This window comes from Monodelphis domestica, chromosome 7, assembly GCF_027887165.1.
Source record: "Monodelphis domestica isolate mMonDom1 chromosome 7, mMonDom1.pri, whole genome shotgun sequence".
NCBI classification, from domain to species: Eukaryota; Metazoa; Chordata; class Mammalia; order Didelphimorphia; family Didelphidae; genus Monodelphis; species Monodelphis domestica.
Genome location: NC_077233.1, coordinates 127,294,048 through 127,312,319, shown reverse-complemented (window position 1 = coordinate 127,312,319; position 18,272 = coordinate 127,294,048). Strand labels below are relative to the sequence as shown.

The 18,272-nt window shown below is 35.7% G+C and overlaps 1 protein-coding gene across 8 annotated transcripts in view; it reads left to right on the top strand.

The window, feature by feature from the left end:
- RIC1 (RIC1 homolog, RAB6A GEF complex partner 1) overlaps nt 1-18,272 on the top strand; it is a 181,853-nt gene that overhangs the window by 138,253 nt on the left and 25,328 nt on the right. For all 8 annotated transcript variants that reach the window (XM_056805439.1, XM_056805440.1, XM_056805441.1 and 5 more), the window contains 6 exons: nt 3,617-3,820; nt 11,219-11,257; nt 11,386-11,496; nt 12,383-12,472; nt 14,209-14,369; nt 15,473-15,611. In XM_056805439.1, coding sequence (XP_056661417.1) covers nt 3,617-3,820; nt 11,219-11,257; nt 11,386-11,496; nt 12,383-12,472; nt 14,209-14,369; nt 15,473-15,611 — 744 coding nt within the window. The remainder of the gene's footprint in view (nt 1-3,616; nt 3,821-11,218; nt 11,258-11,385; nt 11,497-12,382; nt 12,473-14,208; nt 14,370-15,472; nt 15,612-18,272) is intronic.

The window sequence follows — 18,272 nt, the reverse complement described above, 5'->3', positions numbered from 1 at the left end:
CACAGTGTATCAGTCTCTGTGTACAATGTTTTCCTGGTTCTGCTCCTCTGACTCTGCATCACTTCCTGGAGGTTGTTCCAGTCTCCATGGAATTCCTCCACTTTATTATTCCTTTGAGCACAATAGTATTCCGTCACCAACATATACCACAATTTGTTCAACCATTCCCCAATTGAAGGACATCCCCTCCCTCATTTTCCAATTTTTTGCCACCTTATTATCTCTTTGGGGTACAAACCCAGCAGTGCTATGGCTGGATCAAAGGACAGACAGTCTTTTAGCACCCTTTGCGCATAGTTCCAAATTGCCCTCCAGAATGGTTGGATCAATCCACAACTCCCCAGCAATGCATTAATGTTCCCACTTTGCCACATCCCCTCCAGCATTCATTACTTTCCTTTGCTGTCATGTTAGCCAATCTGCTGGGTGTGAGGTGATACCTCAGAGTTGTTTTGATTTGCATCTTTCTGATTATAAGAGATTTAGAACACTTCTTCATGTGCTTATTAATAGCTTTGATTTTTTCTTTGGCTGAAAATTGCCTATTCATGTCCCTTGCTCATTTATCAATTGGAGAATGGCTTGATTTTTTTTGTACAATTGATTTAGCTCTTTATAAATTTGAGTAATTAAACCTTTTGTAATGAAAATTATTTCCCAATTTGTTGCTTCCTTTATAATTTTTGATGCATTGGTTTTGTTTTCAAAACCTTTTTAATTTGATATAATCTAAAGTATTGAGTTTACATTTTTTTTCCTAACTCTTGCTTGGTTTTAAGTCTTTCCTTTCCCAAAGATCTGACAAGTATACTATTCTGTGTTTGCCTAATTTGCTTATAGTTTCCTTCTTTATACTCAGATCATTCACCCATTCTGAGTTTCTTGGTGTAGAGTATGAGATGTTGATCTAAACCTAATCTCTCCCATACTGTCTTCCAATTTTCCCAGCAGTTTTTATCAAATAGTGGGTTTTGGTCCCCAGAACTAGGATCTTTCGGTTTATCATAGACTGTCTTGCTGAGGTCACTTAAGCTAAGTCTATTCCACTGATCCTCCTTTCTGTCTTTTAGCCAGTACCAAATTGTTTTGATAACCACTGCTTTATAGTATAGTTTGAGATCTGGGACTGCAAATCCTCCTTCCCTTGCTTTTTTTTTTTCAGGATTTCCCTGGAAATCCTTGATCTTTTGTTCTTCCAAATGAACTTTGTTATGGTTTCTTCTAATTCAGTAAAGAAGTTTTTTGGTAGTTCAATGGGTATAGCACTAAATAAGTAAATTAATTTGGGCAGGATTGTCATTTTTATTATGTTAGTTCATCCTACCCATGAGGAAGCAATGTTTTTCCAATTGTTTAGATCTAGTTTTAATTGTGTGGAGAGTGTTTTGCAGTTGTGTTTATATGGTTCCTGTGTTTGTCTTGGCAGATAGATTCTTAAGTATTTTATAATGTGTAGGGTGATTTAAAATGAAATTTCTCTTTCTAGTTCTTGCTGCTGAGCTGTGTTGGAGATATATAGAAATGCTGATGACTTATGTGGGTTTATTTTGTACTTGCAACTTTGCTAAAGTTGTTGATTATTTTGACTAGCTTTTTGGTTAATTCTCTGGGGTTCTTTAAGTAGACCATGATATCATCCGCAAAGAGTGATAGCTTGGTCTCCTCATTGCCAATTTTAATACCTTCAATTTCTTTTTCTTCTCTAATTGCTATTGCTAGTGTTTCTAGTACAATGTTAAATAATAGAGGTGATAATGGGCATCCTTGTTTCACTACTGATCTTATTGGGAAGGCTTCTAGTTTATCCCCATTGCAGATGATGTTTGCTGTGTCAAGATAATTTTAGGGTTGTGACTTAAAAACTAGATTTAATTGGTCACCAGGGAAAATCCCAAATAAAATACCTAAGTCATTCTGGAAATTTATGGTAATTTAATTAATATAGAGCGAAGGAATTTAAGGAGAAGGAAAGAAGAGATGATATAGGATTCCTCCTGCCTGGCCTGTGCCAGGGGGAGTTTAAAATTCCTACCTCTAGGTCTCTGAAGAAGATTAGAGGCTTCTAAGGGGATAAAGTTGGAAAAGTAAAGGAGGAAATTCAGCCAGAAACTCACCACTGAACCAGACCAATAGCTTATAGCCACACTAAGATGCCGGAAGGCTCAGTGAGCTGCTCTCAGCTAATTCTCCACCACCAATAAGGTGCCAGAGATAGCAAAAATCCCAAATATATAGACCTTTCACCCTTGTGTCTCCTCCTCTAAATTTTCATATTTACCAATCATATCAAAGGCTTTTTCTCCAGGACTGCCCATTATTTTAGTTCTCATCTTCTTTGATTTGATTATATCTTTAGAGTTACTTAACACTTCTTTTTTAAGTTCACCTTTTGTGAGTTACTTGACCTTTTTGTGATTAATTTAACCTTTATAGATACTTAACACCTTTTCATATTTCGATCTAAAAACAGACTTAGCTTAAAGAGTTCTAGCTTCACTATAAGGTGAGAACTAAGTACCTTCATTGTTCAATCAGGAGATTACAACTTTATCTTCCCCCTTAAGTAGAGTGGAGTAATTTAGAGTTCCTAAGACAGTCCTGATTTTGTTCAACTAAGTATCTTCATTGTTACAAACAGGAAGGGCTAAATCCATTTTTCACAGCTGATGGTTTTAAATATATACTGTTTATTATTTTTGGGAAAGGTCCTTCTATTCCCATACTTTCAACATGTTTTCAATAGGAATAGGTGTTGTATTTTATCAAAGGCTTTTTCTGCATCTATTGAGATAATCATATGATTTTTGTAAGTTTGCTTGTTAATATGGTCAGTTATGTGGATGGTTTTCCTAATATTGAACCATACTTGCATTCCTGGTTTGAATCCTACCTGGTCAGTGAATAAGCCTTGTGATGACTTGCTGGAGTCTTTTTGCTAGTATCCTATTTAAGATTTTTTCTCTTTTTGACCTGCCTGGTTTTGGAATCAGTACCATATTTGTGTTGTAAAATGAATTTGGTAGAACTCCTTCTTTGCTTATTCTGTCAAATAGAATCTTAGTTCCTTAAGAATAGGCAGGGAGTGTGCCATTTATTTTGTTTTGTTGCCAGGGTTAAGGAAAGGGTTTTTTATTTTGTTTTTCAATGTGAACATATTTATAGACTAGGAGAAAGGGACCCCGGTAGGCAGGGAAAGAGTGAAGCTGTAGAACAGAGAGGCAAATGAGATTCCAGAGGAGCTTGGAGGAGATATGAAATTGAGGATAGATATGGAATGGTAGCTTTGCTTTCATTCTCTCAGACCTAGAACAGAGAGATACGGATGAGTAAAAATACTGAAAGGTTAGAACAGTGAGAATAGGACAGTAAGAAAAGCCAGGTTGGGATGGGGGTATAGCAGGAGGTAGAATTAACGTTTAAAAAGAGTTTGGAAACTACTCTTCTGAAAAATGCAGGAGAGTCATTAAAAGATGAATGAATGATTTCCTATTTGTAGTGAGGGCCCTTCAAAGATTAGCCATAACATGGCTCTTATTTAGCTTCCATTTTATCCTTCCTAATAACTGGAGTATTCATTTTAAAAATTGTTTATTCCTATTTTTGTCTCCTCTTGCAGAGTAACCAGGAGCAAGTACTACTTCAGGGAGAAGATCGCTTATATTTGAACTGTGGAGATGCCTCACAAGCTCAGAATCCTAGAAACTCATCAGCACACTCTGAACACAAGTCTATTCGGGAAAAGAGTCCATTTTCAGATGGAAGTTTAGATTCTCAGGGTTTAAGCACTTTACTTGGACACCGACATTGGCACGTTGTGCAGGTAACTTTATTTAGTGATGAGCTGCTTCCTCTTATACTCAGTAAGATTTCTACTGAGACTAGTTTTCAAAATATTTTTCTGTTGTTGCAAAAAAATGGCATAGCTCTTACCTCCTTGTGTGCCATGTCTTTTCTCCACCTTTTTATGTGTTCCCCTTGTTTAGTTTCTTCTCTTTTCTTTTCACTTGATGCAGAATGTATTATTCTCTGCTTTAAACCGTCAGTGCTCAGTATCTTCAGGGCAGAAAGTTTTGCCTGTCGCTCTTGATCACAACTATACAAAAGGCTTATTTGCTCTTTGATTTTACAAGAAATATAAATCCAGCTCGGTTGTAAACAAAGATATTAATGTGCAAGTTATCACCATAGACTATTTTTACCTAGCCCAATGAAAGAATTAAGTCCACTATCTGAACTTTTAGCCTCTGTCTCATACTCTTGTGTCCATTCCAGAATTTCTGCCATCAATTCTGCTTATAACAAAATGTTTACCTATTCAAACATTTAAAATATTTTTTTTCAGTAATATGAGTATTGACATTCAATAAGGAAAAAAATGCCATAGTTTAATGCAAAATAGACATTTCAGAAATTCACTTTTTTGGGAAAAGCTGCCTTAGAGTGCATTAATTAAACTATCCATCCACTTGTAGCTTCCATACTCTATATTTTCTTTTCTACTACAATACCAACTAACCCGCCATGCATTGCAATCGATGGCACGCAGCTTTCTAACGTCAACACTTTCAAGTACCTGGGCAGCACCATCGCCAGTGACGGGTCCCTAGACCATGAGATCAATGCCAGGATCCAAAAGGCCAGCCAGGCACTTGGGTGGCTGCGCTCCAAAGTCCTCCAACACAGCGGTGTAAGCACTGCGACAAAGCTCAAAGTTTATAATGCAGTGGTCCTCAGCTCGCTCGTGTACGGTTGCGAGACATGGACACTGTACCGGAAGCACATGAAACAGCTGGAGCAATTCCACCAACACTCTCTCCGGTCAATCATGAGGATCCGATGGCAGGACCGAATCACCAACCAGGAAGTCCTCAACAGAGCCAACTCCACCAGCATCGAAGTCATGGTCCTCAAAACCCAGCTATGATGGTCTGGACACGTCATCCGCATGGACCCACAGCGAATACCAAGACAGGTATTCTATGGTGAACTGTCAGCTGGACTCAGGAAATAAGGTTGACCAAAGAAAAGATACAAGGATCAGCTGTGGGCTAGCATTACACCAAAGCAACTACAACTGCATCTATTGAGATAATCATGTGACTTTTGTCAGTTTGCTTGTTAATATGGTCAATTATGTGGATGGTTTTCCTAATATTGAACCATCCTTGCATTCCTGGTATGAATCCTACCTGAGCATAGTGGATAACTCTTGTGATGACTTGCTGGAGTCTTTTTGCTAGTATCCTATTTAAGATTTTTGCATCTATATTCATTAGGGACATTGGCCTATAGTTTTCTTTCTCTGTTTTTAATCTGCTGGCTTTGGGATCAGTACCATGTTTGTGTCGTAAAAAGAATTTGGTAGAACCCCTTCTTGGCTTATTCTGTCAAATAGCTTGTATAATATTGGGGTTAATTGTTCTTTGAATGCTTGATTGAATTCATTTGTGAATCCATCTGGACCTGGGGATTTTTTCTTAGGGAGTTCTTTGATGGCTTGTTCAATTTCTTTTTCTGATATGGGGTTGTTTAGGTAATTTATTTCTTCCTCTTTTAGTCTAGGCAATTTATTTTTGTAAGTATTCAACCATATCACCTAGATTGCCATATTTGTGACCATATCATTGGGCATAGTAGTTTTTAATGATTGCCTTAATTTCCTCTTCTTTAGAGGTGAGGTCTCCCTTTTCATCTTGGATACTGTCAATTTGGTTTTTTTCTTTCCTTTTTTTAATTAGACTGGCTAGTACTTTGTTTATTTTATTTGTTTTTTCAAAGTACCAGCTTCTAGTCTTATTTATTAAATCAATAATTCTTTGACTTTCAATTTTATTGATTTCTCCTTTGATTTTTAGAATCTCTAATTTAGTCTTCATCTGAGGATTTTTAATTTGTTCACTTTTTAGTTTTTTTAATTTCCATGGCCAATTCATTGACCTCTGCCCTTCTTAATTTGTTTATATATGAACTCAAGGATATAATTTTCCCTGTGAGTACTGCTTTGGCTGCATCCCATAGGTTTTGAAAGGATGTCTCACCATTGTCGTTTTCTTCAATGAAGTTATTGATTGTTTCTTCGATTGGTTTTGGAGAATCATATTGTTTAATTTCCAATTAATTTTTGATTTATCTCTCCATGTACCCTTACTAATTATTATTTTCATTGCATTGTGGTCTGAGAAGGTTGCATTTATTATTTCTGCCCTTTTGCACTTGTTTGCAATGTTTTTGTGCCCTAATACATGGTCAATTTTTGTGAATGTACCATGTGCTGCTGAAAAGGTATATTCCTTTTTGTCCCTATTTATTTTTCTCCACATGTCTACTAACTCTAATTTTTCTAAGATTTCATTTGCTTCTCTCACCTCTTTCTTATTTATTTTTTGGTTTGATTTATCTAGTTTGGATAGAGGAAGGTTCCGATCTCCTACTCGTATAGTTTTTCTGTCTATTTCATCCTTGAGCTCCTCTAGTTTCTCCTTTAGAAATTTGGATGCTATGCCATTTGGTGCATACATATTGAGTACAGATATTTCCTCATTGTCTATACTGCCTTTTATCAGGATGTAGTTACCTTCCCTATCTCTTTTAACTAGATTTATTTTTACTTTGGCTTTGTCAGATATCATGATTGCTACTCCTGCCTTCTTTTTATCAGTTGATGTCCTAAAGATTTGGCTCCACTTCTCTTACTTTCACCCTATGTGTATCTGCCTTCCTTATGTGTGTTTCTTGTAGACAGCATATGGTAGGGTTTTGGATTCTAATCCACTCTAGTATTCGCTTGCATTTCATGGGTGAGTTCATTCCGTTCACATTCAGACTTATGATTACTAGCTGTATATTTCCCAGCATTTTGATTTCTAATCCTGGTCCTGCCTTTTCTTCTTTAACTATTTATTTCTACATCAGTGTTTATTTATAATCAGTCCCCCTAGTTCCCACCCTTATTTTACTTACCTTTCTACACCCCTCCCTTTTTATTCCCCCCCCCTTACTTTCTCCTGTAGTCTTTTTAACCCCCCCGCCACCCCGTCCCTTGTACTGCTTCCCTCCCCACTAGTCCGTTTTTTTACCCTTCTACTTCCCTATATGGCACAAATCTATTCTCTGCCCCAATGGCTTGGATTGTTCTTCCCTCTTTGGGTCAGTTTCAAAGCACATAAGAGTGGAGTATTTCCTATCTCCAAACTCTTTACCCTTCCAGTGTATCGATGTTCTCCCCCTTCCTGCCATGAGCTACTTTATGATGTATCAATTTACCCCCATTTGTTTCTTTTCCCATTTCTTTTAGTATTAGCCTCTCTCTCTCTTTTTTTTTTTAGTTCTGGCTATATATATATGTGTGTGTATATATATATACATACAGACATGTATATGTATTTATGCATGCATATATCTATATACCTATTTATGTCTTGTCCTTTCATCCTATACAGTTTGTCACTGTTCCCTCTAAGTGTAATTCTTCTAGCTGCCCAGGTGATAGCAATAGTTTTTAAGAGTTATCAATGACCTATTTTCTTATAGGGATACATATTTTAAGTTATTGAGTTTCTTAAATAATTTGTTGTTTTGTTTTGTGTTTCTTCTTCCCCTCTTTTTTAATTACCTTTTGATGATTCTCTTGAGTTCTGTGCTTGGGCATCAAATTTTCTGTTCAGGTCTGGTCTTTTCTTTACGAATGCTTGGAATTCTTCTATTGTGTTGAATGACCATACTTTCCCCTGTAAGAATATAGTCAGTTTTGATGGGTATTTGATTCTTAGTTGTAGACCTAGTTCCCTTGCTTTCCGGAATATCATTCCGTGCCTTTCTGTCTTCAATGTGGATGCAGCCAGATTCTGAGTTAACCTCCCTGTGTTTCTGTAGTATCTGAATGGCTTCTTCTTGGCAGCTGGTAATATCTTTTCTTTGGTCTGATAGTTTTTAAGTTTGGCTATAACATTCCTAGGTGTTGTCAGCTAGAGATTAAATACAGGAGGTGACCTGTGGATTCTTTCAATCTCCACTTTCCCCTCTTGTTCTAGGGTATCGGGACAGTTTTCCTGAATAATTTCCTGTAGTATCATGTCCAGGCTTTTTCTTTTGTCATGGTCTTCTGGTAGACCAATTATTCTTAAATTGTCTCTTCTCTAATGATTTTCTAAATCCTCTGTTTTGTGAATGAGATGCTTCATATTTCCCTCAATTTTTTCCTCCTTTTCATTTTGTTTTATAGTGTCCTGCTGTCTTGTGAGGTCACTTAATTCCAGTTGTTGTATTCTGGTTCTTAAAGACTGGATTTCCTCCCTGGCTTTTTGGTCATCCCTTTCATTATGGTCTGAATTTCTTTGGAGATCATCTTTCATCCTCTTTTCCTCGTCTTTCATCTCCTTTTTCTCATCTTTTATCTTCTTCACTTCATCTTTCATCTCCTTTGCCTCATTTTCCAGCTGGTTGATTTTGGCTTTCAGGACACTATTTTCTCATTTTAGTTCAAGTGCCTCTGTTTCCAAATGACTTATCTTAATTTTTAAGTTCTTTTCCCAATTGTCTTCAGCCTCTCTTAATTGTGTTTTGAGTTCTTCCACAGCCTGTATCCAATTCGCTGGGATATCTGATTTATCATTTGCTGATCTCTTCTCCCTCTGTTCTATTTGCTGAGTAGAAGCTGTCTATTGTAGTTTCTTTCTTTTTCTGTTGTTTGCTCAAATTCACCCCTTCTTTCCCCCCGTATTTGTCTGTGTTCTTGCTCCTCTCATTGTTTTGGTTTGGGGGCTTCTGTCAGTCTCCCCTCTCGGAGCTTTAATAGGTGATCTCTCGGTGTAGTCTCTGGTGGAGGTTTGTTGAGGTTTGAGCTTCCCTGTCCTCTGGAGGCTTTTGATTGGATTAAAGTCCAGCAGTCAATGAGGATGGGTGTGGAGTCTGGGCTTCCCTGAGTTCTGGAGACTTTTGATGGGATTAAGTTCAGCTTGGTTGGGCTGGGTGTGCTCTGAGTCCAAAACTTCCTGGAAGGCTGGAGCAAATATGGAGGATCTCCACAGCTCTGGCAAGACTGCCAGGTCTATGCTCCCTCTCCAGCTCCTTCCCCAGCATCTGTGTTGGATTCTCTGAACTTATCACAGCCCTGGTTGCAATGTACGCCCTCCAGACCAGTACCTTTGCCTGCCGAGAAGTTCCTGCTGCCGTTGAAGTCTGGGAATCTCAGCTCTGGGTGGAGGGGGATGGGTCCTGGGACCTTCCTTCTGTCTTCCCCTTAAATCCAAGTGTTCTCAGATTCCGGCTTTTTGGCGGGCGTACCTTTTGAATGAAGGAGGGTTCCTTGGCTCTGTCTTGTTGTTAAGTTTGTTTTTCAGTCCCCTGGGAGCTTTCAGTTTATGATTGGTTAGAAAAGGTATTCAGAGGTCTGAACTTCTACTCCTTCTAGGCCGCCATCTTGACTCCACCTTGTTTCTTTCCTTTCTATCTGGCCATTCCTTAGTCTCTTTTGCTTTCTCCAATTCCAGATGTTCTCCAGAGTTCTGTTAAGTTTGATTCTCTTTCTATGCTTTCTTGATAACCTCATCAGATCCCTATGCAGATGACTCTCAGACATGTTTATAATATATTTGTATGTGTATGCATTTATATATGCACATATATATGTACATCCAAGGAATTTTCCTTAAATCATGTATAAGAACCTATATAGACCTAAATATATAATATCTATCTCCTGGATGTCTTGGAGACATCAAAAACTTAACATGTCCAGAACTAAACTCATTAACTTTACCTCCAAATCCTCCCATCTTCTAGTCTTCTTTATTTCTGTTAGCACCGCTCTCCTTTTGGTCTCACAGGAAAATAATCTCAGTATTACCCTCAAGAGCTCCCTCTCTTTCACCCTACATATCAAATTAGTTGCTGTTTCTATCTCACAACAACTTTTTAATCCAATTCCTTCTCCCCATTCAAATATAATTTTTTTTCATTCAAGCTCATCACATCTCATTTAAATTATTACAATAGCCTCTTCCTCCACTTTAGGGGACCAATTACAGTCTTTAAATTTGATTATACCTGCTCAAAGTCAGTTGCTTTTGGAGGCACAAACTGCTTTAGTAAATATTTTGTGGACTTCTGTTAAGATTAAAATTTTGGGAAACTGAGGCAGGTAGAAATTAGTTTCTCTCTGCAAGAAGTATTATATTTTTAGAGGTTTATTGAAGATTAAAATATAAAGAAAATACAAGTAAGACTGGCACGTGTCTAGGCCCAAAGAGCCTATTCATGACCACTCACATCTTGCCTGCGAGGTAGAGAGCCGTGTCTGCTCCCAAGGGGAAGTAGGAAAGAGGCAGAGCCTTTTTACAACCAGATTAAATACCCCATCTCGCTCTCGGCCCAGGTGAGGTTGCAAGACACTTTGGGAAAGTGGAGCAAGGACTTCTGGGGTTGAAGACCTGGATTCAAGTCTCCATTTTTATGCTTCCCCTACATTAGGGGTTAAGTATGGGTGTATTCACTTTTGATGATTAAATTTAAAAGTAGACAAGGGGAGAGTTAATCCCATCTTCAGGCAGGCAAATTTTATGCCTTCTCTCCCCCCGCCCCCAAAACTACTTTGTATTTAATTATTTTGAATATATTTAGTTTTTTTTATACATTATTTTGTGTATTTGTACATATTCTTCTTGTCTTCTGCATCAGAATCTGAATGTCTTGCAAGTAGGAACTATTTCCTTCTTTTTTCTTATATTCACTTATGTTCCTAGAACATTGTAGGTGTTTTACATTTGTTTGTTTGATTAATTAATCAAAGGTTATTGACTGTTCCCTATGTCCCCAGAAACCACTTTAGAGAGATAGAAGAAATTATTATATACTTTGCCTTCAGGAAACTTACAGTAAATTGAGTATAAAGAAAAGATATTTGAAACCTATAGGAATAGCTATACCAGAAACAAACAAATCTAATTACAGAGGTATATGAAAATTAAGCTATTGGTATAATGATAAAAATGATTATCTGAAATAAGATTAGTCTGATACATGAGTGCATAAATTTAAAGTTCTCTGCCAATTAATGAACAGAAAATCAAGATTTCTGAGATTTATTAATGGACAAAATAATAAATATTTTCTATGGTATGATTTTGAAAATCACATAGGAAAATGAATACCATTGTGATAACAGTGCTAAATTATGATTTGATTCTTAAGTCTTATGAAGTTCTTCTGTTATTTTCTCTAGATTTCCAGCACTTATCTAGAGAGCAATTGGCCTATACGGGTAAGTTACTTTATTTTTTGATTCATTTGTTTTTAAATATTTCCTTTAGTAGCTTTGTTTCTTTATGTAAGGGATATTTAACAAAGTATACTGGTTTCCAGAGAATTCTCTTTATTTTATTCCAACAGTTTTCAGCAATTGACAAGCTGGGGCAAAATGTTGCTGTTGTTGGCAAGTTTGGTTTTGCACATTATTCATTACTCACCAAAAAATGGAAGCTCTTTGGAAACATTACCCAGGTCAGTCCTTTTACAAAGTAGAAAGAGACCTTTGCCACCAAACACAAAGTCATTCACCCTTTTTTAAAAATGCACAAAATGAAACATACGCAATGAAAAATAATTTAAAAGAATAGTTATAATGCAAGTGTTTGAATTCTTTTGTTAATGCTAGAGAAAAATTCCATAACTTTATATGCAGTGTACCATACCAATAATCCTGTTACTGAAAATAAAGGAGAAAAGTACATTCTCATAAACATGAGGAGATTAATTTCTGCCTTAGGTTAAATGCATTACATGTACCCCAGGTGAACTGATATAAAGTAGGGGATTCTCGGTGACCTAGAGAAACCTGTGCTACTGCCAGTTTTTGAGGTCCATTACTATAATTTTTTAAATGAAAATATAAGAAAATAAAGGCACCAAAACCAATTTTTTTCCTTCGGTATTTGCCTTGTGAATTGTACTAATTATTTGAGGAAAATCTACCTTTTATTACTTTGTCACAGTTCATTTCAAACTGGGTAAGAAGTCTTGAATATTCATTCCATAATTGAAGAGTCATAGTTCTTTACTTGCTTAAATTTAAAACCTTACCTTGTGTTGTTTCTAAGACAGAAGGTAACGGTTATTTTTTTTTCTTTTTTTAGTTAGGAAGATGATCTGGGTTTTAATCTTGCCTCTCATATATAAACCCTATGTGACTGAGCAAGTCAAAGATTATAAATTGTAAAAGAATGAGCTAATCTATAGGGCTAGAGGAAGTGTTTCTAGTTGGTAGGTTCTTTCTGTACTGGTGAAATTACAGGCCCCCTTAAAAACAAAGATGAAGATTTTATGGCTTGGGGTAGCTGTATAATTAAGTTATGAAACTAATGTATTGCTTTTTCTCTTGTATTTTAAGGAGCAAAATATGATCGTGACAGGTGGTTTAGCCTGGTGGAATGATTTTATTGTCCTGGCATGTTATAATTTAAATGACCACCAAGAAGAGGTAAAAAGAAATTTAAAAAGTAACAGTTTTCCATATTTTAATGTTAAGCAGTCTTGCTTTAAATGAAAACAAATCGAAAAATATTTTCCTTCTCATTAGATTTTTCTAAAGCACTTTGCCTGGATCTCTCCTTTTCCCACCATCATTTCTCAATAAATTACTTGCCTTTTTCCTTTTAAAAAGCTATACTATATACAAAATATGAGGGGAAGACCCGAATCAGTCCAGCAAAATTAACCAAAACAATCACCAAAACTGGAAATTAGTAGGCTAGAAATACATGTAGGGTTTCACACTTCTAATCCTCAACTTTTGCAAAGAAGGAAGAAAAGTACATTCTCATCTATCTTCATTGGGATTGAGTTTGATCATTATTTCTGAACATGCACTTTCAGTTGAGTATTCTGCTTCTGAAGCAGTAGCTTTATGATCCTACTTAACTTAAATTCATAGTACTCTAGGCAACTCTCAGGAACTTTGAGTGCAAAGAAGGTGCCAACATGCATTCGTAGAGGTAGATTCCTCATCTACCAATTACCTATACTAGTGAAATTTCCAGTTCAATCTTTCTGGGTTTTTTTTTTCCCCATATAGATTTCTTAGTAAAATAGCACAAGTATTTTAGTCACTTTCTTAATATAATTCCATTGTTTTTGCCTGCGTGGTGGGCCAAATTCACTGCTTCAAATTCATGTGCCTGCCTTTCCAGATTTTACTTCTTATGGAAATTATTCCTGTCTTTTTTGTTGTTGTTGTTGATTTTCTGTGTATGAAACTCACCTTCAAGAAACTTATTCCCCTTTAATTCTAGTATCTTCCTTCTGATTATACCTCCAATTTATTTTATTTGTGTGTGTGTGTGTGTGTACACACACGTATTTATGCACTCATCTTGTTTGTACATAATTGTTTGCATATAATCTCAGCTATTTAGATTTTGAGCTCCTTGAGGGCAGGGACTTAGAAGTGGTTAATGAAAATTTCTTGACCAGTCAAAGTTCAGAGTTGTTTTGATTTGCATTTCTTTTTGGAAAAGATTTGAAGCAGTCTTTCATATTGTTCTTACCAGTTTGCAGTTCTTCGTTTGTTGAGAACCATTAGTTTGTATCCTTTAACAACTTGTCCATTGAGGAATAGCTTTTTGTCATATACTTACATTGTATTGATAGAGGGAGAGTTCTCTATACAAGTGAAAAAAGAGACATGTCTATTAAATATCCCTATATTTCTGTTAGTTTTCTACATGTCCTATCAACTCTGTCCTATCTTTATCAAAGATATTTAATGTGAGATTTTTTTCCCAACCCAACTACTTTCTCTTCTTTTACTCATTGCATTGATTTTGTTCATGCTAGATCTCTTCTTTTTTTAACATCACCTCAATCACACTCTGCATTTTCTTATGCTTATATACGTGCACCTTAAAGTGCAGAATTTTGTGCTTTGCACAAGATCAAACATATATTGAATATAATAGAAAATAAGTATTTCTTGAGTAGAACTAAAAATTTAAACAAAATATTTCATTCCTTGAGACTATTTTGAAGATTTCAGTTATACTTACATAAGCATAGCCTTGTGAACATCATTGCTTGTTTGTTAATTAATCTTGGATATATCTTTTAATTTTCCATTACTTAAAAACGGTAAAAGAAAATTCACATCCAAAATAGTTATTGTCTGTGGCCAAAAGACTGAATTGTTTGCTTTGTGTTTTCTTTTGGGGATTTCTGCAGCTAAGAGTTTACTTGCGAACATCCAACCTGGACAATGCTTTTGCTCATGTCACCAAAGTTCAGGCAGAAACATTACTGCTTAGTGTTTTCCGGGACATGGTAATATTATTTAGAGCTGACTGTTCTATATGTCTTTACAGTATTGAAAGGAAAACTGATGGGTGAGTATAGCATGAGAGAAATTGATTTAAGCTGTATTTATCATGTGCCCTCAATTTAGCTTTTATTTTCTCAAAAAGTAACTTAATTTTAATCATTTAAGCGCATTAAAAATATTTAATCAGTGAATTATTACTATATTCACCTTTTAGGTTACAGATTGATCATAGAAATTAAAACCAACTTCCACATTAACTTATTATTTAGCTAATCAATATTCTTATGGTTCTTTGGGAGATGATAATGATGTCATGAAGAGAGGACTGGATTTGGAGTCAAAGGACCTGACTTTGAATCCTAACCACTCCCTGTCTGACATTTGGTAAATCACTCTTTGGTCCTCAGTGCCTTTATCTTTGAAATGGGGTGGTTATACTTTTGGATTTCCAAAATACAGGTTTTCATTTCAATTCAACAAGCATAGATTAAACACCTGCTATCTTCCAGGCACTGTACTCATAGCTGAAATCTAAATCACTTTTATACTTTTGCAAAACTTTTGAAATAAATGGCCCTGTGTGGTGTTCAAGATAAGTTCTAATTAGTTTGAAATTCAAGATGTTTGTTGGGAATTTCATACCTCATACCCTAAAGTAGCTCATTCCATACAGTGCTATCAGAGGTGTTCCCTCTGTTCATCAGATGAAAAACTGAGACATTTCCTAACCAAAAATCTATTACATTGTTGATGTTTCCTTGAAAAATAGCTATTCATATTCAATTATGGTGATAGTAGAAATAAGGGTTGGGAAAATGAGTGAGACTCTGCCCAGTGAAATCCATCTTCTTAGTATCAGAACACCCACCTTGTTATTCCTATCTATCCATATCCATATCTATCATGACAGAAGAATCATTTCTTCTGATTTTTTTTCCTCTTTTTTTTTTTGCCATTATCCTCCTTAAGGAAGGGAAGTATAAGAGAAGACAGACTGTAGGTAGGGACAAGGTTCTTTTCTTATGTAGTTGGCAGATGGAATAAATAATATGTATATATGGTCTGTGGGAGGGAGAAATGTAATCATGAAATTCTAGTAACTAATATTGCTGAAAGGGGGAAAAAACTTGTGAGTAATATATTTAAAATATGTTTTTATTTTTATAGTCTAAATACTACTGCCAGTATTCAGGTTCTTCAAGAGGTCTCCATGTCTCGATATATCCCTCATCCTTTCCTAGTAGTATCTGTGACTCTGACATCAGTGAGAACAGAAACTGGGATCACATTGAAAATGCCACATCAGGTACTATTTTGTGTCATCACAATTTGTGTCGTCACATTATATTTGTGCCATCACATTAGTTTTGTCCACTGGAGTAGCTTTAGTGTGATTTTTTTTGGGAATGAATTATCAAGTTTGTTAGCTGGTTGATAAGGCATAAGGAATATAGAGAATATAGATTTTAAAATAGAATTTAAATTGGGAAAAATTGTTAGCATGAATAGTTAGGTGCATTTTTTTCCATCCTTACATTTTACAATATTGTGCTGCCATTCATCCTCTTTCTTATGAAGGTAAAACAAAATGAAAATAATGGCAAAAAGTTTCTTACTTATAAGTATGGGTTTGTATTCAGAGTAATTCTTTTTAAAAAGAATTCTTTAAAAAGGATTTGAATTATAGGTAAGGGGAAAAAGTCAGAAGAGTTTAAGGTTCTCATTTTTTTGCCCCATAATCTTTACCTCACTCTAGCCAGAAAAAAACTAAAAGCTTCATATTGGAATTGTGATTGAAGACATTCTGGTAATATTACTTTGTTTTTATAGTAGTTTCTATCAAAGTGCTTTGATTACATTGTCAGAACTAACCTTTAAACCAGTCTGGTGAGGTATATTATACAGATATTACTATCTATCATATGAGAAAACTAAAGCATAGTTTACATACTCAAGATTTGTGATAGAGCTGAGGCTACAAGTACATCATAATACCTCTCCAAACAGATAGGATTCTGGAGGAACAAGAGTGAGAAAGATATTTTGTTTACTTTTATTATGATGATTATGGTCTGTTTTTATAAATGTGCCTATTGACTTTTTTATAAATTGGTAAAAATTTCTTGAATATCACTCTTTAACTTAGCATGTAAGACCCTGAATGTTTCTCAACCCACTATTCTATCCCTTACTTCACACTGTTCTTCATTACCCTTAAGCTCCCTTCCAGAAATAGATTATTTCCTAAATGTATTCTACACTTTCCTCCTTTTGTACTTTTGTAATGCTCTTCCCCCATATATATGCCATTTGAAATCTTAACCATCTTCTAAGACCTGACTAAAATATTAATCTGTCCACGTTGCTTTCCCTGTTGCTCTACTTCCTCCCACTCCCATTTCTCACAGTGAGACACATGGTCCCCTCCCATTTGTGAACTTTCGTAACACTTTGTAGTTTTCCCAATATATTTATACTTCACTGTATTTATTTGTTTGAGTAGTACTATCCTTATAAGTACAGTTCCTTCCTGGTGTGAAATGAAAAGAAGCTTGGGCACATCTGCCAGAAAGACTTGGAGAGTTCTTTTATTTGAAGCAATTGCTAAGATGGTGTTTAAGAAATTTGACAGGAATGATCATATAACTGCCATGTAACCTATATCTTTGACTTCACTATAAATTAGTAGAGAGATAATTCAAGGGAAATAATTTGGACTGAAAGTAACTAGAATAGAGTTGTTTGTTTGTTTGTTTTTTTCCAACAAGTGTTTTTAAATTTCCTTCAAGGGCAATTTGAAACTATGTTCAAGAGACCATAAGACTGCCATGCCCTTTGATCCTATGGTATTCCCTACTAGTCCTATATCCCAAGGAAATAAAAAAAAAAACGACGTGTACAGAAATTTTTATAGCAGCTCTTTTTGTGATGGCAAAGAATTAAAAATGAGGGGATGTCCATCAGTTGGTAAATGGCTAAACAAATTGTGGTATATGATTGTGATGAAATATTGTGCTATAAGAATTGATGAACAGGATGATTTCAGAAAAGAGATGGAAAGACCTACATGAATTGATGCAAATTGAAATAAGCAGAACCAAGAGAACATTGTACACAGTAATAACAATATTGTACTGTGATCAACTGTGAAGGACTTGGCTACTCTTGGCAATATAATGATCCAGGACAATTCTGAGGGATTTATGGCCAAGAATGCTATCCACCTCCAGAGGAGAAACTAGAGTGAGAATGCCCATCAAAGCATACTATTCTCCACTTATTTGTGTTTTTATTTGGGGTTTTGTTTTTAATATGGATGTTCTCTTACAACAGTGACTAATATGGAAATATATTTTGCATGATAATACATGTAAAATCCAGATAAAATTTCTTGCCATCTCTAGGAGGGGGTAGGAAAGGGAAAGAGACAATTTAGATCCTATAATTTCAGAAGACATGGTGGAAATTGTTATTATGTGTAAATGGGGAGATAAAATAATTTTTTAAAAATTAAAAAAAAAAAAGTTCCTCCAAGAGTTGAAGAGAAGCTGAGGTAGAAAGACCATTTAGGAGACTATTATTGTGGCCCAAGAACAAGGTAGGGAAGGCTTAACCTATGGTGGTAGCCATGTGAGTGATAAGAAGAGATAAATAACTAGAGATGTAGAAATGGAATTAATAATAAGACTTATCAGATTATTAGAAGTGGGCATTAATTGAGGATGAACTGTTGAGGGTGGATGACTGAGATGACTAGAAGAATGGGAATGCTCTCAAAAGAAATAATAGTATAGTTGGGTAGAGTACTTTAGGGAAGGATGGGAGAAAATGACTTCCTTTTGGATTTTTGTAAGTTTGAAAAATGCCTTTAGAATCACAGGCTCAAGTTTTCCCAAAAAAGCAATTGGTGACACAGGACTAGAGCTCTGGAGGGAGACTAGGTCTGGATATACATCTGGGAATCATT